Here is a 24,619-nt window from a genome sequence, read left to right as displayed (position 1 = left end):
CAGAACTGTTAGAAAATAAACTTCTGTTACTCTATGGTATTTTGTTATTTCAGCTTCAGCTAAGATGCTGAATTAGTTCATTTTCTATTGCCAATAAAATAATACCACAGATTGGGTAAGTTTGCATGAAAAGAGGTTTATTTTGGCTCACAGTTCTGGAGGTCCAAGGGTGAGGCCCTGCACCTGGTGTTGGCCTTCTTGCTGGCACCATCCCAAGGCAATTCAGGGCCTGGCATGGCAAGAGAAAGGAAGATGTCTGTGCATGCGTGTGCGTGTGTACTTGTGTACACATGTGTATGTGTGTTCTGGCTTCTCTTTCTTCTTATAAAGCCACCAGGATTTGTTCAGGGGACTGGCCCTTATGACCTTATCCAATCCAGATCACCTCCCAAAGGTCCCAGCTCTGAAAACAATAGTGGGATTAAGTTTCCACCTTCTTAATACTTCACAGTGCAGATTAAATTCCAACACAAGATGCTTCGGGAGACACACCCAAACCACAGACACCAAATGTCAATCAACAATATATTGGATAAATGATTTGTAGTAAATGCACACACTGCAGTACATTACAGCTCTAAGAATAAATAAACTATAATTACATTTAACTATGGATGAATTGCATAAACTTAATGCTAGGTAAAAGAATCCAGAACTTAACCCATTCACTATACCATTTACATAAAATTCAAAAACAGATGAAATAAATCTATGCTGTCAATAGTCACTTTCCTTGATCTGAGTCTTTGCTATAAAATGCATTTGGTTCTATACTTAAGATCTGTTCCGTAGTTTTCTGTGTATTATGTTTCAGAAAGAGTTAAAAAATGACAAGGTAAGGGGTCTAGCTCTGGAGATTATCATAATGGATGATAATCAAGATGGAAGCTTCCATCTGAGAAGCCATTCTGGAGGCCAAAGAAAAGATCCAGGTGGTGCATTTGCTGGAAGAAAAACCTTCAGAAAACTCCAACTTGCAAATATTTCCACCCTATATTATTTTCTCCAATAAAATGTAAAGAAGTATTTCTGAAATATTTAAGGGGCACTCTAGATGTTTACTGAGCCTATAAAACCCAAGGCTAAGTCATAAAACTCTTAATATATATTGTCACTATAGTTCAATTTAATACCACATTTTTTCCTTATTTTCACCTAGAATTGTTGATAGGCTGTTTTTTTCATAGATCAGAGCCACTTTAATTTTATTTCAACACTTTTGAAGTTTAAAAGTTCTGCTTTCTTAGCAACCCCTACCAACCAACTTTCTGTTCATGTCTAACACCTAAATTAAATGAGCACCTTTTTAGTGTTCCCCCTTTACACAAAAATAAAAATTAGAACACAGTGATAACTGAATAGTGACTTAATGAATATTTTTTCATCTTGTGAAATCTGTTTAGCCACCATACATTATGGGACTGTTAAAGAAAAATTTTTTAAAAGGCTACAGTTTAGGTCTACCCCAAGGCCAACAGTCCATAACCACATAGCCAAAACTTAAGTCACCCTGATTTAGGTCTCATCATGAAGGAAACACAAAATGTAAGCAATACTTCTTTGTCAGCATGATTAAATAAAATGAAGCCAATCAGCCATGAACAATTCAGTTTAACTAGCTCTCCTTGCTCTAAAAAGAATGTGTAACAAATCACAAAAAAGGTCCTGAGACTTCCTCTCCTATGCTTTATTAATTGTGCCACAACTGCTATTTCTGTCCATTCTCTGTTCAAATCTTTGGTTTGTGTATGCATAAATTTTAAAGTTTTTCTTACATGATCTGATTTTATTGACAAGATTTTGGAATCAGTCACCATGCATTAGGAGGAGGAGTATTAAGTGTGAAGATTGAGGACGGCTATAATCTGTGGGACCTCTGGGCCAGGACCACTTCACTCTGCATCTGTGTCAGATGCTCCTGCTTGGGATTCTGTGCAATGTGTCCTTCTATACATGTGTGACTTCACTGTTACTTCATATTTGGCCTCTCAAAGAAGTTCCTTTAGAGATTTTCTCCAGCATTGGTGACTTACTTTTTACTTTTTTAAAGAAAATGAAGAATTGTGCCACTCATATATGGAAGGTGGTATTTGGCAATAAGTTTCCTGAGGGTGAGGGTGACAGTTCGAAAGGTTCTAAGCTGGACCAAAGAGGTACTGTGCCATGGTCAGGGACAGGAGACTGCAGAGCTGGGCTCTGACTTGCCTCTGCCATTTTACAGACTGGAGAGGCAGGGATGGACTGTTTTTCTTCTCTGGGACTCTATTTTTTTTCATATCAGTAATCACATGCAGATTATGTGAGATTTGAAAGTAATTAATGGCACAATTAATTCACTTGAGATATGGTGGGCCCTCAATACATTATACAGTTACACTGTATAACTGTCCATAATACAGTTATCATAGTGCCCGTTTCACCCCACCCAAGATGACCATATCCATGGCTCTGATTGTCAAGAGAGCCCAGTAAAAGTAGTTTCCTTAGAGCTCTAAGAGACCTGCTGTTTGAAATTTGAAATCATTAAGAGTAGAATTCAGCAGATGCATGCTCTGCCTCTAACCACAGCATATTATAATACACAAATTCAGGTGCAATGGTTAGAAGTGGCACATTAGGAAATTGGGAAGATTTCCTTGGTTACCATATATCCAACATGATTTAGTCTCTCATTGTGTATCTTTTAGCATAACAGAATTGTCATCCTGTAAATAATACTGCTATATCTGCACCAGATATTTCTAGGTGATCCCAAGATTCCGACCTCCTGGGGTCCACCCCTGCATAATTCCCTCCCCTTGAGTGTGGATGGGACCTGCTCCTGTGATGGGATGTTTCTCTCATGATCAGGTTACAATACAGGGTGACGTGAAGGTATTTTGTGGATTTAAGTAGCTGACTCAGGGTTAATCGAAGGGCAAATTATTTCTGGTTGGCTGGACCTAACTGGGAGAGCTCTTTAAAAGAGAGTTTAGCGGTCAGAGTGATTTGGAGAGAATGGGTAAAGGGTAGAATTGAGAAACTAATGTGACTCCATTTTTGAGAAACCAGCCTCTACCTCAGAGCAAAGCCTGTCCAAGGAAGGGGGTGTGACCCTTGTCCTTGGAAAAACCCACAGAGCACTCCTAGGCACATACCCACCCTGCTGAGTTGTTTGTCTGTAACTAACTGGAGAGGTCTGCGGCAGCCCCCAGGTGTCCCTGACTCAGGCTAGGTGAGGACCCATAGCAACCCCCCTAGCAACCTCCAATCAGCATGAGACAGGGAAAATACCTGGGATGCCAGATGACCACCCAGTAGTTTATGGTGGTTGATAACATGTTGGGAAACCATGTAGTTTAGCACGTACATCCCTCGTGGCCTAAACCAATCAGTTCAAAGGAACCCCCCTCTTGTACTAGCCAATCACCCCTACCCAACTTGTTCCCGCCATTGAATGTGCTAATCAATGTTAAGAGCTGTTGTTTGACTTTCCCACCGTATGGCATGATTTGCTGTGTGATGTTGTGATGCACAGAGTATCCCCCAAAACCTATAAAATCTCACTGAACAAAGGACTGGGACTCACTCCCTGGGACCGCTGCGTCGGGAACGGTTATGAGTCCAGGCTTGAGCTTGAAATAAAGACTCTTGTGTGATTGCATCGGATTCGGCTCCTGGAGGTCTATTGGGGTCCCACGAATCTGGCATTACAGAATGTAGAGGGAAGAGGAGAGAGTGGCCTTGAGGAAGTAAGCTGTCACGTTGTGAAGAGAGCTACATAGCAAGGACCCAGTGCAGGACAATTCTCCAGGTGGCCTTGGATAGCCCCCGTTGGTCTCCTTTCCTTGTGTGTAATTCTCAAGAATAACTGCAGAATGTGCTGGATATGCAACATCCTGAGATAAGGAGCGACCTGTTCAGAATAGCCTTGGCTCTGTGTTGTTTCCTCCTAGAAGAGCAAGTCCTTCAATGCCTTAGCCTAGTGATATGTGTTTCCCCTGGGATATCAAGCTGCTTTCCAGGGTCCCTCAAGTAGGTATATGTAGATGAGACTCTCTGCCTTGGGTGGCTCTCTTGTGGTTTGCCATGAATCTTAGGTTTTTGTTGTCTCTTAGTGCCTGGCTGTAATAAACCTCTGCCATGTAACTTCTTAGGTATGTGAGTGCTCTGTCTCACCAGAATAGGGCAAGTAATATCACACAGTGAACCTGCTTCACACCTAGGTCTTCTGAGCAGGCTCTAGGAGCTAAGAGCATCTGTGGCCAACAGCTAGCAAGAAAATGGGATGTCAGTCATTCAGCCGCAAGGAACCTTCAATCTGAGAGAACTTAGATAAGACTCCAGATGAGGACACAGCCAGCTGACACTTTAATTTCAGCCTGAGGCACTCTAAGCAGAATCTCAGACTTGGCTAAAAACATTCCAAACTGCCAACTCACAGAAACTGTGAGATGATAAATTTGTGCTGTTTTAAGCTGCTAAGTGTCTGGTAATTTGTTATGCAGTACTGTGTCCTTTAGCCAAAGGGCATTTAAATGGAATTCTGTTCATCATTTCACATTCCTATCCCAGGAGTGTTTAGGTGATGTCTAGGATGCTTCCCTGTGTCCTTGAAGTTAAGGGGAGTTATGCAGGATGAAACATCTGAACCCACAAAGTCAAATGAACAGTTTCTGGGAGCTGTGCTAAGAACACTGTGGCCCAGGCTAGTGATAACTTGCACAATCAGGAGAGGACAGACAGGCAGGCTATAGCCTGCCAGAGAGGCTAGTGGGTGGATGACAAGGCTTAGTGGATTGACTTATGCTGGCTTCCAGAAGCCAAGACCCTTACCCAGCTGAGAGCATTCCTGGGGCTATACATTGGACATGATAACTCTGGGAAGATAACCCCATCGTGTCAAATGCCAGCACTTCCCAACTTCAGGAGAATAAAAAATGGCTACACAGTATTCCAGCATTTCCAGCCAAAATCCAGAGTGGGATGCCCAAGAGGATGGCATTCTTCGTATATAGAATGCACTGCGAAGGTTCAAAGAGGGTTCACAGTTCAAAGTTCCTCTTCCTGGCTTTGACAGAGTGGTTATTTACATCTTCCTATGATATCACTTAAAAACATGAAAAAAATTATAGGAGTTGGCATTGTGAATATCTTAAAACCTGAGCTCCTGTAACAAAACAAAAGAAAAAAAAATCACAAGCCAACACCATCAAGTGAGGCTGATGGTCTCGTGGGTGAGGAGCTATTAGTCACTTGTTCTGACTTTGGAGTAGCATTCCTTCGATTCATACATGATAATGGGACCGATTAACTTGAATGTTGTAACAGATGGTTACCACACAGTTTAAAATAAGATGCCAGTTTGCTCATCCCCAATGAGACACTTCCATGAAAAAAAAAAAAAAAAAACAAAATGTGACAATTCTTCATGAGAAAGATGAGGGATTCTTGCCCTAAGTGTGACCCTATGATTTATTTTAATATCACTGAAGTGCACACCTCTCCCTAGAACTACCGGATCCTCTCTTTCTGGGGATTTCTGTACCTTGTAAGTGCTTCTGTGAGAGTTGCCTCCCTAGGACTGTGATGCTTGGCTCCCAGTCTGTCTTTCTTGTGTCTTTGGAGCTCCTTTGGGATAGGAACCTTGTGTTTCTTGTCTTAGTAGTTCTTGATACCAACAATAGTGTTTGTTCTACAATAGTTGTTCAATAAATGTTTTCTAAATGAATGGACAATCATAATGCTGGTGAAAACGATTTATCCTTTTGGTCAAATTCTTAAAAAAGAAATATCTATCACTCTATGCAAATAAAATAAAATACTACTAAAGCCAGCCATTGTTCAATATTTGGTATTTCTTGAGCACTGTGCAAATATCACTTGGTTATTTTTCGTAGTGGCCCTACAAGAAAGGCTAACTCATGGCCTGGTAACAGATAAGAATATGAAGCCCTATGATGGTGGCCTGATGAGGTTCATGCTACAACCAGTATGGTGCTAAGACATGAACCCTGATCTCTGTACCTCTGAAACTTGGTGCAAGTTCTGTGCTTAACATGTGCCAGGCCCACAGAGGAACATGGCACCTCCAGGCCTGCCCACCAGAGGCCTCTGCTGTGAATGATGGGTGGAGGGTGCTCCAAGCACCACCTGTCAGAAGACAAATCTGGAGTTAGGAAACATGTGGAAGTATTTTTAGGGGCAAGGAATGGTCCCATTAAATGGGAGGCCAATGGAAACCCCATGACACAGAGGGAAGGGGGGGCATGCAATTGTCTGGATCTTGAGTGTCCCTCAAAGGCACAAGTCTTGGTCCCCAGTTGTGATGCTAATGGAGGTGATGGGACCTGTAGGAGGTGGGATGTAGTGGGAGGAATTTAGGTGACTGGGGGCATGCCTTTGAAGGGATCACTAGGACCCCTTCTCTTTCTTTCTCTCTGCTTCCTGACTGCCATGAGGTAAACAGACCTCCCCCAACATGCCTCCTACCCTGATTATATTGTGCCACCACAGGCCCAAAGAAACAGGGCCAAGCAACCATAGACTGAAATCTCTGAAACAATAAGCCAAAATAAATCTTTCACTTATTAAGTTGATTATCTCAGGAATTCTGTTATAGTAACACAAAGCTGACTAACTCAGAGTCTAAACTGGAAGAAAGAGATGAATGCAGCAGCCCCTGAGAACTATTGGGTGGGAAGACACTTCCTAACTTTCTCTGCCCCCAAGCATAGTGTTGCTTCTAGTTCTTTGTTTCCCTGAAAACCTGGGTCTCAGCAGCCAAATCCACTCATCAATTCCTTGTGCTCAGAGGCACATTTGGTACCAGGTACAACTTCTTACTGGGCTTCAGGCTCCTGTCATCCCTGGCTGGCTTTTTCTGTTTCCCAGTCCATGTGTTCTCTGTCTCCTCTGCAGGATGCCCCTCTGTCTCCTCCTGCAGAGGATGCTGCCCCTGCTGCTTGCAAGCCCTCAGTACTGGAGCACCACAGCTGGAGTCCTAGCATGGCTTCTCTTTTTCTGTCCCTGCTCCAGAATAATGCCTCTAACCAATGCTCATCATTGCAGAGAGCTGTTTCAAGGGCATGGTGGGAGGGTCCTCCAAGGAGCTCACTCCACCCTACAGATTTCACCATATATTGTGTGAGCGCCCACATTTGCATCCGTAGCCCTGACCTCTGTAACTCCAGATTCACATGTTCAACTAGACAGCAACTTTACAAAAATCTCAGGCTTTTCCTGACAATGCTGGCTTCTTCCTCTCCCCCAGCCCACCTGACATGGTAACATTATCTACCCACGTGTTAGGCGCAACATTCTTGGGGTCACGTTCACTCTTCTGTCTGCCACAGCCCCATCCAATCCCTCATTAAGGCCTGGAGGTCTACCATCAAAACATGTCCTGCTTCGATATCTACCAGCTTCTTGTCACTCCCATTGCTACCCCACAGCCCTGACCACTTCCTTTCTCCTGGACTACAGCAGCTGCCTCCTGCCTATTCTTCTTGCTGCTTCTCTTTATAACTCTGTCATCCATTCTTGATAGAGAAACTAGAATCTGTCAGATGTAAATTTAAATGTGTCACTCATCTTCTCAAACCCTCTGAAGGTGGCATATCCTCCCTAAAGTAATACCCAAAGGACTCCTGAAGGTGCCCTAGGCCTGGGCTCCAGTCCCCCTGCCTTCCTTCCTGGCTTCTCCAGCCCTTGCTCCACCTGCACACATGACACTGCTTCTGTTAAGTACACCCAGTCTGTGATGCTGTGCCCCCTATGCCAGGAATGTTGATGTCCCGGCTGGTGCCATCACTCCCTGCCCTCCTGTGGTTTACTTAGCCCCCTCCCTTCACCTTGGGCTTCCTTACCTTGCTTTTGACTTCTTCACAGCAGCCAGCATTGCCTCATTTAATATTTATAGTTTACTTGTTTATGGACTTTCATTCTCTGTGGAATTTCACCTCCTCCAGGGCAAAGATTTGTATCTGTTTGGTTTGTGAGGAAGCCCTTGACCTCAACAGGTCATTCTGTGGGAGCATAGCAAAGGTGTTCACTGGGGGACTCTATCTCAGTTTGGTAGCTGCTATGCATCTCTGACTTCTGGATGGAAGAGAATGCAGCTCAAGCAAGCCAAGCAACTTGGTCAAGCTCTCCCAGCTGACTGGGACTGAAGCCAGGGTTGAGATGCCTCTGAGGCCTACAGACCTCCACATTTAGGACTTTTCTAGCAGATTCCCTCCAGTACAATTATCCTTGCATGGAAACAATTCAATGCCATGATTAAGGTGTCCTAAATGTTTTTGGACATCTATATTCCAATGTCCTGTGTATGCAATAACTACTGCGTTATACAGACATGCTTCTGTCCTTTGGCTCATGAACATACTGCCGTGCCTCCCACAGTCTTACCCACATGCTGTTAGTTTCCAAATGAGGTAATGGATGTCACTTCCTAAACCTAGAGACCTCTGGTCTCTGAGTCTTCTTACTTTTGAATACAGCAGGGCCACCCAATGGAGAAATGGATAGGCCCATGGATGCTCTGGCTGGCTAGTCATTAAAGAATGAAAACTGGTTTCTTCTCTATCTCTGAAGGTCAATCAGTTTGAGTTGCTGAAGGGTGGACCCTTCTAATGTGCCCAGAACTGTCGTGGGTTGGGTGTCACTATGCCCTCTGGGGTTGTAATTTAAGGGAAAACTGGTTCCCTGATCTATGGTATATTTGAGTATTCAAGGCTGGCACTCCACTGAATATGGAGCCCTCAGAGATACATGGGGGCTGCCTGTCCCGTGACTGGGGAAACTGGGCAGACACCTGAACACTGGAAAGAGGATACTGAGAAAGTAGAGTCAAGTCCCCAGGATGGACTAGCTGGAGGATAGGTAACACTAACTGAGCAAAGCCCATATTTTGCCAAGTTTTTGGACCATGTAATCCCTGGGTTATTATGTAGCCAAGGAAGGGGAAGTTTCCCCACTTGAGGCCTTTTGGAAAAAAAATGCTATTTCCTGTCCACCACAACGGATTTAACTGTACTTGAAGCAAGTGGACTTTTTTCACTAAATATTTTTTTCCTATCTATTTTTCAATCTTACATGTGTACAGGAAATAATATTGCATATAAATAGTTTATTCACAACTCTTTTAAGCACTAAACTACTAGAAAGAAGAATTTATACCTCCTACCCAGTAGTACTGGGCATAAATATCAGATCACAGATATTTGGTAGAGTTTTTTGTTTTCCCCATGGACAGTGACAGTTGAGGCCCCAGGAACACAGCCCATGGGGTGTGAGGGGAGCAAGAAGCTGCTGCCAGATGGGTTGTGGGGCTGGGGATCCCCACCAGAATTTGACCCTTAAGCAAGGGCTTAGACTAAACCCTTGCTTAAGGGTAGAGAAAAAGGAAAGTTCAGACAGGTCAGATGGATAGTGTGCTGGGTTTGTGTTCCCACCAGCCTAGAGATGGCCTTACTCTGCAGAGAGACATACACATACACATTTGCCCGTGTACCTCCCTTGTTTCCCATGTGGGGAGTGTGGAGACATGTTTTGTCATAGGCTGCCTTTTCGAAGCAGAACCCTGACCTTCAACCTCATTCCTCTATAAGTACCTTTGACAGCCTCCTGAGGTATGGGCTGGTGGTGTCTCCTCAGTCTCTTGCTAGCATAGACCAGGCTGGGGCCTAGATCTCTGCTCCCATTCTTCTCCATTCTCAGTATACAATGTAAGCAATGAGCTGTTTGAGAATTTAACACATTAATTTGGTAAGTTTGGGTTTTAAAGAGGTGTTTACCAAGACTGGATGATTGAAATTCCAATCAGACAAAATATAAATCAATATATGATACTGTAGTCTCCCCTTATCAGCAAGGGTATGTGTTCCAAGACCCCCAGTGAATAGTGCTGGATTCCAACAAAGATTGTTTTTCTATACATATACACCTGTGATAAAGCTTAATTTATAAATTAGGCAAGGTAAGAGATTGATGATAATAACTAATAATAAAATAGAATAACTGTAACAATACATTGTAATCAAAGTTATTTAAGCTTACAAATTCATCATTTCTGGAATTTTTCCATTTAATATTTTCAGAACATGTTTGATCATGAGTAACTGAAATGTGGGAAAGTAAAACTGCCAGTAAGGTAGGAAGCTGCTGCATATGGCCAAAAAATACAGGAAAAACAACCAAGAGAAGAACCAGCTTTTGTTAAGCATGATAGGTCTGAAAGGAGAAAGCCAATGTAGTAGACTCTATATATGCACCTTAAACAGGACTCTGAGCTTCAAATGAAGCAGTGTGTTAGGGCAACTGCTGCAATTACTCTGATACCAGCAATCTCTGGGGTTGAACTCCATACAGGTCTGAGCTGCTGCTGCATTTAATTGAGAGTAATGCATAAAACTTGTTTTCTTCTCTATGAAGAATGAAACTTGTTTAGAATACCATATCTCAATTAGTCACATGGAAGCATCATTGAAATAGCCAGCTTCCACAGCAGGTGGTTCAAATTACTGTCAACCCCTATGAATTGTTTCATGCTTGTGGATCAGTCATTGCTGTGGAGGTGAGACAGAGCAGGGATGTGGGTGCCAATCACTGAGGTGTTTTTGATGGCTGTGCAGAAGCTGAGATAATAATTTGTCCACAGTCACAATGTGAGTTCCAATACAGTGACTGGGGAGACAGACACTGTTCTAAAAATCAAGCACACTGTTAGTGAGGCTCCCCAGGTCTTATGACTGAGATATGACTGCAAATGTGCCCAACACAAAAAAGTCCCATGAATCATCATCCCTTTCTCAGTGTAGGTGCATCCTGCACCTCTCTCTTGCAGCAGATGGATGAGTATTATTCTGACAAGCAATGGCTTAAAACCAAGAATACACAGAAGCTCCAAGCTGGTCAAAACACCCAACACATTACTTTTTGGATGTTTCCCATTTGCCCTGAAGATCTACACTCTACCCTTCTGCATGCCATTCTCCACCCAGAAGGTGACATGGACCACATCAATGAAATCTCTGCCATCTATCCTACTAGTGAACGGCACTGGTCAGAGCTTGCATGGTGGAAGAAGAATGTGGTTGGAGTCTTATTTCTCCATCATTTTCTCTCTCTCCGAAGCCACAGCTCTCTCCATACAGCTACTCTCACCCCTCGCCTCTCTGATCTGCACAAGGGTGGCAATGGCCTCTCCAGGGCTACTGCCTGGCATGGCACTGTCGATCACTGGTATCCACAAACCCTGCCCATTCCTCAGCAAACAGTCCCTTTACAGAATCCCTTCATCTCATTAGGTATTGTGGGTCATCTTTCTTTCCTACTAGGGTCCTGACTAGTCCACCCACCAATGTATAACCTGTAGATCCTTCATTACTGGATTTTTCTGAAACACTCAAAGGTGCTTAGCAATTTTCATTGGGTTTTGGCCAAGAGATAAAAGTAGCTCCATTCTCTAAGAGTGCATTGTTGGCTGCAGTCCTCAGCAGAACACTCTCTCCTCTAGCCAGCTCTGCTTTCCTGTTTGTCTGGAATGTCACAATGGGGTACATCTTCAAGGGCCAGGGATCTGGAAGTGAGGCCACTCCCCAGCAGACAGAAAGAACTGGCTGAAGGCCAATCAGAATGAGAAGGCTGTGCTTCCCATCTCCAGCAGAAATGGTTCCCACGGATTGAGAACTCACTCTATGTCCACTGCCAGTGCATGCTGGCAGGTAAGGACCTCACCATGAGGTGCGTGGCTTGGGAAGAAGGGCACAGAGTCTTCTATATTATGTTTGTAAAGTTATGAATGTAGTTTTGCTATAATTTGTACTGCAAATGATCAAGAGTGGATAGGTATATAGCTTTGCCTCAAGAAGAACCTTTTTCTGTTGCAGACATTGGGTTTGAACTACTTACTTTTTTCCAGAGGGACTTCAAAGAAGAGACATTTGTGTTGATCCCTGAGTGTCTTCCTTGTTGGAATGTTAGGGTGAGGAGGAAATGTTCAGGAGAAGGAGACTGAACTTAGGCTTTGCTTCCTCAACCCAGAGGCCAGAAAGGCTGAGAGGGCAAGGGACTGACAGCTACATGAGGCATGTGCCACTGAGTACTCAGAGAGCTTCACCAGGCCAGCTGTGTTCTCACCTTTGCAGATGGACAGCTGAGGCCCAGAGAGGTTACACAGCTTGCTCATGTACATGGGAATAGACAAGAGTCTCCTATTTTTCTTTTAAGCTCAGGATCTTTCTTATCTTTTGTTCATCATCCATGGAGGAGCAAGATGGGTAAAAGAGAGAAGCAAGGCAGAGAAGCATGGAGTTCTCTTGGAGGAGTGGCTGGGATTTAGGAACAAAGGAAACAACTCAGAAAATATCAGCAAAGCATAACCTGCTCATATGCCCTACATCCTGCCAGCCCAGGTGGGATCACATTCAGTCTTTACAGAAGGTTTGGTACCAGCACTGAGAGTCCTGATGGATCACTGCTGGGAACCTCAGAACATGCATCTCCCTCTTGCTCACTGAGTGGGTTAGGCCAGCTTGCTCAGTCACTGAACCTAAGGAAAGTGAGCCTGATGGCAGAAGCAACTCACCTGCCTGCTCCAAAGCTACCATCGTTGCTTGCTCTATCAAGTCCCGCTCGATGAAGCTCCTGAAGTCCTCACTGTACACACTCAGATCTGGCAACTGGAATGTGTAGATTGGCATCTCCAGAGGGAACTGTTCATTGTTGCATTCATTTGCTACGTGTGACCGGGCCAAGGAGACAATGGCTGAGCTGGCGTGAGAAATCCCCCGGGAAAGTCGCTTTTCTGCAGGGAAGAAGGAAAGACAGCCAGAGTAAGTCTAAGTGTGGCTCTGTGTACATGCAAATACATGAGAACACACAAAAGTCCTCATGCATGCACACATGACACCCAAACACATGTGTATGCACACACCACACACAAATTTATACATAGGCACACAGATATACACAAGCATATTTCTACCCTGCAGGCCTTTCTGCTGTGCAACTAAAATTTCCACCACCCAGTGTGTCACTTCCTCATGCCTAGCACAGAAGCGCTCAGAGGTGAGCTGCAACTCCACTGCACAAGTGCACATTAAAATTGTCACAGGGCACCAGGCTTGCTTTTGGGTCTGTAGTTACATTTAACTCAATTCATCAGAGCTGTCCTCTCCTAGCATTGAATGGCACAAGGGTGGCTCCTTATTATTATTATTTTTTCCATTTACGTATTTAAAGAAATAAGTGACCTACTCAAGCTTTTTTCCCTGTTTCTAAGATTTTTACTAACGTTCCTCTGATAAACACCTCCCACATGAACATCCTTGGGATATAAACATGAATCTTTACCTGTGTTTCTTTTCCACCTGTAAATACTTATGTCACAGCATTATCAGATATGATGGTCCACTCTGGTCTTGTTCTAGTCTAGGCTTTCTAACCAATGAATAGTAATGCAGTGTAGAATCACCTAAAAAGTATGCATCTTTGTTCTCTTAATGCAGAAAAGCATTTTTACTTTTTAAAGCCCTGTGTTTGATGGCTACATTTAACTTAAACAGGAATTCTTAAACATATGATGTGGGAAATAATTTTTCTTTGTTACAGTGAGTATTTGTAACTTTTAACAACAGTTCTCTTATTTTCCTCAGGAAAGGAGGATCACCAGTGTTTGGCCTTGATTATTTTATAAACCCTGTGGTGAATTCCTAAGTATATTCCCTTGATTTATAAAGACCCCCATTTTATTTCAGATGAGCCTGCTCACTGGTAAGGATGCCCCCTGGAGGTGCACTGCTAGCGGACATACTATGGACACACAGAAAATCCCAGCCTGCACCTTCCTCCAGAGCAGGAGCTTCCTACATGCTCATTTATAGGATTAGCAGAGAGAAATGATGTTAATAGAATTTGGCTAGAACAGACTAATAGGCAGAGGCTTTTGATCCTGTGTTAGTTTTTAAATTCAAAATTAATTCATAGAAGTCTCATGTATTTGCCCACTTAAATGAATGGAAAGTCAAAGACACAGAATATATTTCAGAATAGATGGTTTTGATTTGCCCACAATTTCATTCTGAGACAACAGGACTAAATTGTTTTAAATTTTGAGAAAAAGCAAAAAGAGATGTAAAATCACAGGCCTTTAAAAAGAAGAAAACTGGAACACTTGGACCTGTCATGTGTTGATGACCATTGTTTCCTCACTTGTTCCAGATCTTTAAGAGCAGGAGCCAAGGAGACCCCAAGTAGATCTGCCTCTTGCATACCATGCTGAGCTCACGTATTTTTCATAGAATTTGTTTTTGAGTCTGAGAAAGAAGAAACTGCCTGGAACTGCCCCATCTTTGGGGTGTAATGGAAATGGACATCAGATGTTAGAGAATCGAGGGGCCATGCACACCCATAATCTGTTGGTCTTGGGTTGGGCATCTTCTCCCCAGTCAGCCCACAAGGCTGCTGCAAAACAGTGGGAATTTTTTAACCAGGGGCAACCATTCTCCTTCTGCATTTAACAATCGGTAACAATTTATCAATTTATAAGATGCAATTAGGATCTTACACACATTGTGATTAGAGGTAAAAAGTGATTAAGAAAATTTAAACATGAAATATTTGGAATTAGTCTCAAGAAAAAGCATTTTTTAACTAAAACAGATAAATTGAAGATCATATAATTACAAATATATGTTTCTAATTCTGACACCTCTCTGTCCCTATCATCACCTCCACGACTGCACAGTAACCACACATACTCACATACTGACTTTTATTTTTCAGTGCTGAGGATGGAACCCAGTGCCTTCTACGTGCTAGGCAAGTGCACTCAGTCACACTCTCAGCCCTGATTCTTTAAACGTGAACCCAGTGATTCTTCTTTTAGAGGTATAAATGAATAAAACATTTTATAAGAATTACCATGTTCACAGTTGTGCCTCATGAAACAGGAAGATAAAAAATAAAATCATAGTGGGAGCACGTATAGAATTTCCCACCTGCTGATAAAGCCAACTCCAACATTGATGATTTAGGCCAGGGGAGGTACATGACTGTATTTCTGTTTTTTTTTTTTGTTTTTTTTTCGTGTGTGTGTGTTTCTAAAGCTCAGGCATCTGGGGCCTAGCTGACTGGGGAGAAGATGCCCCACCCAAGGCCAAGCAAGTCTTAGAGGAAGACTCTAAGGAGTGAATGTTTCATACGCAAACCAAGTAATCCAGAGTTTGAACCAGGTCTTCTGTCTGGCTCTGGGGACCCAGGACCCAATATTTCGTTTCTTTAATCACCCTTGGGTCCAGGTACCAGACAATCAAAGACAGGCCTCATGCCTCAGAGCCCACTGAAATGATGGCAACTAGCCAGTCCAAGATCTGCTTGCCTTTCCACAGAACACATAATAAGAGATCTCACCCATGCTCCCCTCCCAACCCTGCTTCCTGACCCACCCTGTGTGCCTCCACATGGAATGCAGTTTCCAGGCAATTGTGAGGAAAACCTTCTTTCCTCCATCCTTTCTGTGTTTGTGTGTCTTACAATACTTGATTAAAATAATCCTGGGTACATTTTAAAGCAGGTGGACAAAACTTTCATTGAGAGACAGATACAAATATTTTAGACTCTGTAGGCCACACAGACTTAGTATTGAATACTCAATAGCATTAAAACAGGCATAAACAATACATATGTGAATGGGCATGAGGGTGTTCCAATAAAAAAAATTATTTAGAAAACAGGCAGCAGCCAGATTTTGCTTTAGGGCCATCATTCGCTTACCTATGATTTAGACTGTGGAATGCTTTATTTTATTTTTTTTATCACACTTCGATTTCTGAAAGACCTCAACTAGGAGAGACATAAACTTGATTCAGAAACTATTTAATTTGTTTTATTAAAAACCAATATATCTGTCTTGTAGACTTATTTTACTATGATAGATTCTTTTTATTTCTTGAAAATAATATCTGGTAAAATTTCAACAGAGCAGGTGCCAGTGACACTTATTAGGCCATGATTCTGTCAATTGCTCTAGAAGCCGAGAAGCAGGTCCTTCTAGTATTCTCACAGGAGGATAAGATAATGGCAAGGATGTTTGCTGCCCGCAAACATATGTTTGAGCAGGAACTTCCGTATTGGCACCTGCCTGGAACTATTGCTTCCTGAGAGGGACTAAGAGCTTAACTCTGTGAGTCTGAAGGCATGGACAGTCTGGAGGCCCTCGGGGAGAATGGAAGAACACACCTGTCAAAGTAGTCCCTCCTGAACCAGATCTAATGGCAGAAAGGAAGCAGACCTTGAGAACAATATAACAAGAAGCACAAGACAGTGCACAAGCCTCAGCATTCTTCCCCCTAAACCTTCTCCAGGGATGCATAGGAGCAGAGGGGTGGGAATGGGTGAGGCTCCACAGGCTGGGGCTGGGGAGGGCATTCTGGTTGTGCCTTTGGTCTCCCCAGCAGAGCCCTGGCAGGTCACTGCCTCCCCCATTGTCACTGCAGTGTTGGTGAAGAGCTGCTCGAGCCAATGCCTGCTGAAGGATACTGCCAGGAAGAGGCACCAAAAACAGTGAGCACACATACCCTGACACACCCTGACAGCCTGGCAGTTACCAGAGAGTAGACAGCCCCTGGAAACAAGCCATTTCTTGAACAGTGATGCTGGGAGGTTCCCTGAGGAGAAAAGCCAACTATGGGGAAGACAGCAAGTGGGGAAAGTTTAGAGCCTGAATTAAAACATTCAAGGCTCAGCAATCCCAAGAGTGGGTATATATCCGAAGGAAAGGAAGTGAGTATGTTAAGACATTGCATTCCCATGAACACTGCAGCATAACAGTCAAGAAATGGAACAACCTAAGTGTCCACCAGTGGATGAATAGATAGAGAAAATCTAGTGCATATATGCAACAGAATACCATACAGCCATAAAAGAATGAAATTCTGTCATTTGTGACAACATGGATGAACTAGAGATCATTAAGTGAACTAAGTCAGACACAGAAAGGCAAATTCCACAATATCTCACTCAGGTGTAGAAGCAAAAACAACTGATCTTAAAGAAGTAGAGAGTAAAATAGTGGTTATCAGAGGCTAGGGGTTGGGGGCTGAAAGAAAGATAAACTGAGGTTGGTGATTGGCTACAAAATTACAGCAAGATTGGGTAATAAATTCTAGGGTTCCACGGCAAAAAAGGATTACTGTAGTTAATAATAATGTATTGTGTATTTCAAAAATAGCTAGAAGAAAGGATTTTGAATGTTTATAACACAAAGAAATGACAAATGTTTGAGATGATGGAAATGCTAATTACCCTGATTTGATCATAATACATTGTATATGTATATTGAGATACCCTCCATACCCCATTAATACATATGAATATTATATGTCAATTTAAAATAAAAGAAAAAATTGAGGCTTTTTCACTTCAGTGCTTTTCTTTCACAGTCTCTTTCAGAGGAAGACTAGTCCAGAGCCCAATGCCTTTGCCTGAAGTATGCTGTGGGCTGATATGGCTGATAACCACAGGCACTAGGAGCTCACAAGGAAATGTGGGAAACATCTGATGAGTGCAAGCATGGTTAAGGGAAGTCCACAAATGGACCAAATTTAAAAATGAACCTCATAAACATGTTCAATGAGATAAAGAGAATATTCGAGTATGAAATGCTACTAATGACAAAGAACTAATTTGTAATGAAAAATGCAAATGTTGACTCAAAGTGGATGCATGTAGAAAATGAATCAGGAGGTCAGGATATCAGGGTCAAGCAAAGCTCTTAGCAGATATGAAATAAGAAGACAATGGAAGAAGGGTTGCAAAGAGTTCAAGGAAAATAATTTGAACTCAGAATTTTTATTCCACTAAACAAAAATGTAAGTCTATCAAGTAAATGTATACAGGCACTTAAGGCCTTAGGAGATTCACTAGGCCAAAACACTCTGGAAGTAGTCTTTGAGGAAATATTCTTTCAGCAACAGAGAAATGAAAATAGACATGTGTCTCTTGAGGACAAGGATATATTCTGAGGAATGCATCATAGGGTAAATTTTACAGAGTGTGCTTATAAGAGACACAGATGATATAAGACAGTCTCTTGATGTGGCCGCCTGCAATCAAGAGACATGGTCAACACTACAAGTGTAATGCTGTTGCTAGTGTAACTCGGCACACTGTTTCACACTAAACTATATTTTTATAAGTAGGATCACACTCTAAAATAATGACAAAAAGGATACTATAGCGAAAACCAGTAACACACATTAACAGTCACCTGTTATTCTTTATGCTTTTCTTTTTTTTTGGCAGTGCTGGGGATTGAACATGGGTTTTGCCCATGCTAGGCAAATGCTCTACTGCTGAGCCACATACCTAGCCCATCATATTATCCTTCCTTATCAAGTAACATGTAATTTAATATCAAATATCAATACTTGGTAATGATAATTAATGCATCATACTTTTATATGACTGGCAGTGAAATAGCTCTGCTTACACCAGCATCACCACAAACACATGAATGATGTGCTACACTGTATTATTATTACATTGGCTGTGACATCAAAGGTGACTGACGAGAAATTCTCAGCTCCATGATAAACTATGGGACCACCATTGTAGGTGTAGATTGTCGTCGCCGAAATATCAGTTTGTGACATGTGACTGCAAATATGAGCAAATGAAGAAGTTAATTACTTCTTTACAAAATATACAAAGGCAACAAAAAGAACCTAAATATGATTAAGGCCAAGTGGAGGTAGAAAGAGGGAAGGTAAGAACACATGGATACACATGTATTTTTCAGGGTAAAATATAGTCGTCAACAAGTTTTTTAAAATCATAAAAAGAAAACCTAAATACAGGTTTTAGTAGATTAGAGGTAATGTTCACCCAAGTAAAAATAGAATGCATACTTTTGAGAAGTAGAAAAAATTAGAAAGAAACAAAAGATAGAAAAGAGAAAAGCACATGAAAAAGCTTGTCAAATAAAACATAAAACGTAAAGAAATACAGATATGAAGAAATTGAAAACTAAATAAACTAATGGTAAACTAAGTGAATTAAATTCCATACTTGAAAGACAAAGACTCTTGAATAATACAAAAAATATGATGATAAATAATCTTCAAGAACTACATTTACTATGAAAAGATAAGAAAAGTTTGAAAATAACTTAGAAAATGACATTCTAGGCAAATATGAACCAACGGAAAGCAAGGGTAATAGTGTAATATCAACAAGAACCGATTAAAGGATAAAATCTTTACATGAGACAAAGTGTCAACTTATATACTGGTAAAATAAGAACGCTAGAGCAAGATGATCTAACACTTATAAAAACATATGCATCTATCCATATAACCTCAAGAGAAATACAGAAAAAAGGATAAGATTAAGGGAGAAAAAAGATAATGCATATTATAATTTCTAACTCAATTGTGGTTTTTTTTTTTTTTAGACAACAGGGTAAGCAGACAAAAGAACAATCTAAGATAGCTTAGATAATGAAGCTGAACTACAGAAATGAAGACAACATTTACAATAATTTTGGAGGGTCTCCCTTAACATGAGAGGACAAAACTGAACCAATTAGGTAAATATTAAAGAAGAATTCAAAATAATTTTAGATGATATGATTTTTATATATCTAGAAAACCCAATTCATCCCCTGGAACTCGCTGTTAATATTAAGAGAATTTACATAGGTGACTGAATAAAAGATAAGTAAAAAATGAGTTGCTTTTTCTATACCTAGTCTTAACAGTAAATGAGTACATGAAGAAGTATAATAATGTTCTGGAATGGGAGAAAAATATCACAAATGCCAATTATTCTTAATCCATTTTGTCCCATTGTCTCAGGTGCAATATATCTATTAAAATCTAAATATATATGATATATAATCACTCAAAAGAATAAAATTATATATTATTTATGATATAATAATATTAACTAATATAATACTGAAGGTAAGCTCTAGCTTATTATTTGTAAGTTATTTTAATGCACCTGTATCATTTTGTTACAATGTTAGTAGAATTAAAAGCTTGGGACTTAAGGGTTAAAATAAAATAAAATTTTATTTTAAAAACCAAACTGCCTAACAAACAAATTCAATTTCAATCACACTTGCAAATTCAAGGTTTATATGGCAGAAAACACATGCAAAAATAGTGAAAAATTTTGAAAAATCAATAAATAGGTTTGCTTTAGCATAGAGTGATACTATATAAAACTATAAGTTAGAGGTAACAAGCTGGGCAAGACACATGGGTGAACAGGACAGAGTCCTGAAACAGATTCTGGTATATTTGGTAATTTAATATATGGAATAGTTGTCATTTCAGTTCAGTGGATAAAGGATGCTTTGTTCAATAAAGATGCTTGAAAAATTCAATCTCATTCCAGAAGAAATCAGAACAAAATCCTCTGCTATTATTTATAGAAATTTCAAACTGATGAAAAGACCTGAAGAATGAAATTTGAAAACAAACATTATTGGACAACGTTGTGGTGACTTTATATTCCAGGAGACTTTCTAAAGCAAGAGAGGAGCTCTCTATCCATGAATATATAATAATGTAAACATTCTGAATGCCAAAGAGTTCTGTAAACAAAGTCATAAGGCAAGTGATCCTGTGGGACACACACATATAAATACATATGTGTTGCAGGCTTCATTGAAGAGAAAGCTACAAGTTGATAAGGAAAAGCAAACCAATCAAAGGAAAAATGGACTACATATGCAAACAGGTAGGATGCATAATGGAAAACCAAACTGCCTAACAGACAAATTTTGAGATTAAGCTTAAAATAAGACACCACTTTTCACCCTTGAGAACAGAAACACAGGTAAAACCATAGCAATAACTTCCAGTGCTGGCTAGCATGAGGGAGACACTCAAATTCACACACAGCAAGCCTAAATGTTTTTAGAAAGAAATCCTAATATTATTAAGCTAAAAACATACATATGTTTGTATGCCTGCCCACACTGGAATGCTAACCTACAGATAGAAAAACATCAGCATGGACTGAGGAGATAGCTCGGTTGGTAGAGTGCTTGCCTAGCACACAGGCCCTGCGTTCAATCCCCAGCAGCACCACCACCACACACACACAAAAGCTTACCAGCATATAAGATTTACAGGTATAAAGCTAGTTATTTACACATTGCTTATAGAGGTGAAAATGGATGACAACAACAACAAAAAACCCAAATGAAAACCTGGATAACCATTTTATAGGTCTAAAAATTATACTACAGAGTGAAATTTAGCTATTAAAAGAATATGTTCACGACTTATTGCTCAGGAAATAATCACTTCGCAGTATACGATATGCATTTTACTCTGATGTGTTTGCCTTTTGAACATACCTAGCAGACCTGGATGATCAGTAGTTATTACTCTGGTAAGATTTGGGAATTAGGAGAAGAAAAAATTTCCTTTTATATTGCCATATTCTTCCTTTGTTACAATAAGCATATCTTACTGTTGTAATGAAAAAAAAAAAAAAAAGAATAATAGAGAAGTTGAAGCACAGGGAACAAGGAACATGATGTTGAACAGAGTTGAAGACCAAGCTGCTTGGGATATAATTGAAAGAACTACAGATGTTTGGTCTGGAAAAATCAGGACTCTAGGAGGAATGCTAGTCTTCAATCTCTTAAAAGACTTGTTTTTCAAAGGAAAGGAATTGGATTCACATTCCTGCTTTTGGAGGCAGAGGTAACAGCTGTGGATGTATGCTGTGAAGACATTTCAGCCTACCGTGAGGAAGGATGTACTGAGGGTCCAATTTATTTGCAGCAGGGAACTGATGATCTGGCTATTCTTTGGAACCCCAATCTACCTGCAAACCATGGTGCACCACTCCAGGCAGCTGTACCTTGGGCAATGTCGTCCTGCCTCTGCAGGCAGGGCCGCTCCACCTTGTGCCCAGGCTGGGGCAGCTCCCGCTCAGGCTGCTTGGGGCACCTCCCTTCATTGAACACATGTGGCAGGTTGGCTGTGTGCACCTGTCGGAGTTGCTCATAGTCGCTTAGAGCAGCTGTCAGGTCCCAGTTTTTGCCTATGGATTAGAATGACAAGAATTATTATTAAGCCTATTAATGCATGAATAATGATATCATTGAAGAAAAGAACCATGGCAAGAAAGGGTGCCCATTGGTGCATTAACTAATGACCTTCTCACCAGTAGTTCTCATTTTTCAAGGGGGTAATTGTCTTCTGCAGTCTTTGAAAGTAGAATTTTTTACCCACAAATAATGACCTGAAATATGTGAATTTCTAGTCTCTAGTCTCATCTCCCCCCCCCCACACACACATTATGTGCCTAATTATCCTATCCTATCCCCCTTTGAAAATGGCAAGGCAGAACATCAAAGTGGCATGGCGTTGATTTGAGACACTTACAATGTAATCTGGAGGACTTGTTAAGCCACATACTAGGCACATACCCACACAGATAGATGCTGACCTTGGGGGCTGTGCTGGACCAGGACTCTGGAAGGAAGTTCACTAGCCTTTGTAATAGTTGTGAACTCTCCACCACCCTGCCAGAGGCTGAGATCCTGTCCTATCCTTCTCTTAAAAACTCTTTTCACACCAGTCATGATTCCTGACAAAGTGAGGTAATTAATGCCCCATTTTGCATTCTAAGTTATAAAAGGAGCTCCAATATTCTAAAACCTTGGAGCATATTTTGAAGGCTACAAATTTGGTGTCTCCCATTGCAACCCTAATAAACCCCAAATAAATGTAATTTTTCTTTTTTTTTTTTTTTTTTTGCTCCCAAGCTGTATGCTCTCTGTTAAATTCTCTGATTGTTTTTTTGCTGAGAAGCTTTTTAGTTTGAATCCATCCCAATTGATTCTTGATATTAATTCTTGTGCTAGAGGAGTCTTATAAAGGGAGTTGGGGCATAATCTGACATGATAGAGATTTGGGCCTACTTTTTCTTCTAATAGACACAGTGTCTCTAGTTTAACTCTTAGGTCCTTGATCCACTTTGAGTTAAGTTTTGTGCATAGTGAGAGATAGGATTTAATTTCATTTTGTTGCACATGGATTTCCAGTTTTCCTAGCACCATTTGTTGAAGAGGCTCTTTTCTCCACTATATGTTTTTGGTGCCTTGTCTAATATAAGATAACTGTAGTTATGTGAGTAGGTCTCTGTGTCCTCTAATCTGTACCACTGATCTACCAGTCTATTTTGGTGCCAATATCATGCTGTTTTTGTTACTAGTACTCTGTAGTATAGTTTATTTATTTATTTTTTTTAATTTTTTTTATTGGTTGTTCAAAACATTGTAAAGCTCTTGACATATCATATTTCATACATTAGATTCAAGTTGGTTATGAACTCCCAATTTTACCCCAAATACAGATTGCAGAATCACATCGGTTACACATCCACATTTTTACATAATGCCCTATTAGTAACTGTTGTATTCTGCTACCTTTCCTATCCTCTACCATCCCCCCTCCCTCCCCTCCCATCTTCTCTCTCTACCCCATCCACTGTAATTCATATCTCTCCTTGTTTATTTTCCCATTCCCCTCACTCTTAATTAACTACCTTGATTTTCTCTTAGTTGGGAGGAATAAAGCATAAAGTAAAAAAGAAAATAAAAAGAAACAGAATTCCAAAGTTTCTTTGTTTTTTTCTATTATTATTATTATTATTAATTTTAACCTTAACATGGGAAAAGCAGCAGCTTGGGAGATATTCCGATCTTAACAGCCTTAGTCACAGGCTGTGTGTGGGGAGAGATGTCCAGTTTAGTGCACAGGCTCACAAATCACAGTCCCTGCCCACCAGGTGCTGCATTGACACTTCACAGTGTCTATAAAAATGGTAAAAGGTGGAAAGTAGAATCATTTGCAGTTGTCTCAGCTGTAATACATGGGAATACAAAGACAACGTTTAAAGTTGACATAGCAAATATACATGAAAGCGTGTTTAATGGTACAAAGCCAACAGTAAAATGGAGAAAAGATATTCTACTGATTTAAGAAGGGATTGGAGGAGAGAGAGAGTGAGGAGGATATAGAAAGAAGACACAAACCCATTTCATTGAAGAATATCATAGAGAATGAATTAATATGTCTAAAAAAAGGAAATAGTATATTATGTAGACTTTTAGAAAGTAAACGTTATTAATAAACAATTTTTCTAAATAGCAGAAAAATATTTTTACATAAAAAGCTAAGAGAACATGAAAGACATTTGAAATATTTTTATTGGTGCACTATAATTACAAACAATAGCGGGATTTGTTCCTACCTATTTGTACATGCACACAATATAACAATATAATTTGGTTAATTTCATTCCCTAATATCTCCCTTTCCTATTCTTACTCCTCTCTTCTGGTCCCCTTCTTCTACTCTATCATTCTCCCTTCTATTTTCAAGAGATCCTTCCCCTACCACCTTTTTTTTTTTTTGAAATATTTATATATAGAAATAGAGAATATAATACAACTAGACAAATAGCAATAAATTAAAGTAGGCTTAACATAACTATTCAAGGAAAAAGATGTTCACATAATCTCAGGAAGGAAAGACTAGCTTTTGCTACATATAAGAGACACATCTAGAGCAAAGTGACTTAGAAAGGTGACATTCAAAAGTGA

The 24,619-nt window shown here is 40.6% G+C and overlaps 1 protein-coding gene across 3 annotated transcripts in view; it reads right to left on the bottom strand.

Annotated features, from left to right (window-relative positions):
* The window catches only part of Otud7a (OTU deubiquitinase 7A), a 344,362-nt gene that overhangs the window by 67,952 nt on the left and 251,791 nt on the right, over nt 1-24,619 (bottom strand). For all 3 annotated transcript variants that reach the window (XM_058576628.1, XM_046435543.2, XM_058576630.1), the window contains 2 exons: nt 21,868-22,050; nt 12,569-12,787 (listed from right to left, as the gene is read on the bottom strand). In XM_058576628.1, the coding sequence (XP_058432611.1) occupies nt 12,569-12,787; nt 21,868-22,050 (402 nt within the window). The remainder of the gene's footprint in view (nt 1-12,568; nt 12,788-21,867; nt 22,051-24,619) is intronic.

The sequence above is a fragment of the Marmota monax genome, unplaced genomic scaffold, assembly GCF_021218885.2.
Source record: "Marmota monax isolate L192 unplaced genomic scaffold, Marmota_monax_Labrador192_F-V1.1 WCK01_AAM20220418_F8-fsc00005, whole genome shotgun sequence".
In the NCBI taxonomy this organism is placed as follows: Eukaryota; Metazoa; Chordata; class Mammalia; order Rodentia; family Sciuridae; genus Marmota; species Marmota monax.
This window is presented reverse-complemented; position numbering and strand designations above follow the sequence as displayed.